At 63.2% G+C, this 1,549-nt stretch overlaps 1 protein-coding gene across 1 annotated transcript in view; it reads right to left on the bottom strand.

The window, feature by feature from the left end:
• Window positions 1-289: 289 nt before the first annotated feature.
• The window catches only part of ATP4A (ATPase H+/K+ transporting subunit alpha), a gene marked incomplete at its 5' end in the record, with an annotated part of 16,831 nt that continues 15,571 nt past the window's right edge, over window positions 290-1,549 (bottom strand). Inside the window, 3 exons of the mRNA XM_026051652.1 lie at window positions 290-318; window positions 656-747; window positions 822-923. Of these exons, the coding sequence (XP_025907437.1) occupies window positions 290-318; window positions 656-747; window positions 822-923 (223 nt within the window). The remainder of the gene's footprint in view (window positions 319-655; window positions 748-821; window positions 924-1,549) is intronic.

The raw sequence follows: 1,549 nt of genomic DNA, 5'->3' as shown, positions 1-1,549 counted from the left end.
GGGGGGGGGTAGCCTGGTGGGTGTCCCCGCCCCCCGCGCTGAGGCCACGCCCCCTCTCCCCTCCCCGCAGGTGGGCGGGGCAGGCGCTGGGCCTGGGGCCCTGGGCGGCCCTGGGGGTCCGGGCGGGGCTGGCGGCCGCCCTGGGGCTGGGGGCCCTGCGGCTGCTCGTGACACTGCTGCCCGCCCCCGAGCGGTGACGTCACCGCTGACGTCACCCGTGACGTCACCAATAAACGGGACACCCACAATGCAAAGCGTGTTTTGGGGGGGGGGTCCTTTATTGTTGTCTTCAGTAGTAGAGCTCGCGGTCCCACCAGCCTGCGGGGAAAGGGCCCAGGCGTCCGGGAGGGGCCCCGGAGTCTGGGAGGGGCCCCGGTGTCCGGGAAAGGGGCCCAGGCGACCGGGAGGGGCCCCGGCGTCCGGGTGGGGAACAGAAGTCCGGGGGGTGGGCGGGACATGAGTCCAGGAAGGGACCCAGGCATCCGAGGGGGGCCCCGATGTCTGGGGGGGGTCCAGCATGGTGGAGGGGCCCAGGAGTCCGGGGTTGGGGGGGACAAGAGTTGGGGAAGGGGCCCAGGCGTCCGGGACGGGAGCAAGGGAATGAGAAGGGCGCCGGCGTCCGGGAGGGGCCCCGGCGTCCGGGCCCGCCACTCACTGCCCGGGTGCCGCCGCACTCCCAGCTTCCGGACCTCGTCGTAGAAGAGGATGAGGAGGCCGAAGGGCATCGGCACCAGCCACCACTGGAACCTATGGAGGGGGGGGGTCAGGGGGGCCCCGGCGTCCGGGGCGGGATGGGGAAGGGCCCCGGCGTCCGGGCGCACCGGATGGGCATGAAGTTGAAGATGTAGGGCATGCCGGGGCAGTAGCAGAGGAAGCAGCCGATGGAGACCTGGAAGACGATGGCGATGACCAGGATGTGGTTCCTGCGGGGACACGGAGCCTATAGCGCCTCTGGAGAGGCCTATAGCACCTATGGAGACCCTATGGCACCTAYAGAGAGGCCTAYAGTTCCTATAGAGAGCCTATAGCACCTATAGAGCCCCCATAGTGCCTATGCAGATCCTATACTGCCTATAGAGAGCTTGTAGCACCTATAGRGACCCTATAGCACCTATAGACAGCCTATACCACCTATAGAGAGGCCTATAGCACCTAGTCAGACCTTATAGCGCCTATAGAGATCCTATAGGCGCCTATAGAGACCCTATGGCACCTATAGARAGCCTATAGCACCTACAAAGACCCTATGGCGCCTATAGGGACCCTATAGCACCTACAGAGACCCTATAGCGCCTATAGAGACCCTATACTGCCTATGGAGACCCTATGGCGCCTATAGAGAGCTTATAGCACCTATGGAGATCGTATACCGCCTATAGAGATCCTATACCACCTATAGAGACCTCTAGGGAGCCTATAGCACCTATAGAGACCCTATGGCGCCTATAGAGAGCCTATAGAGCCTATGGAGACCCTATACTGTCTATAGAGACCCTATAGCACCTATAAAGACCCTACAGAGCCTATGGAGACCCTATAGTGCCTATAG

Source organism: Nothoprocta perdicaria, unplaced genomic scaffold (assembly GCF_003342845.1).
Source record: "Nothoprocta perdicaria isolate Ctin4 unplaced genomic scaffold, notPer1 scaffold_782, whole genome shotgun sequence".
Classification (NCBI taxonomy): domain Eukaryota; kingdom Metazoa; phylum Chordata; class Aves; order Tinamiformes; family Tinamidae; genus Nothoprocta; species Nothoprocta perdicaria.
This window is presented reverse-complemented; position numbering and strand designations above follow the sequence as displayed.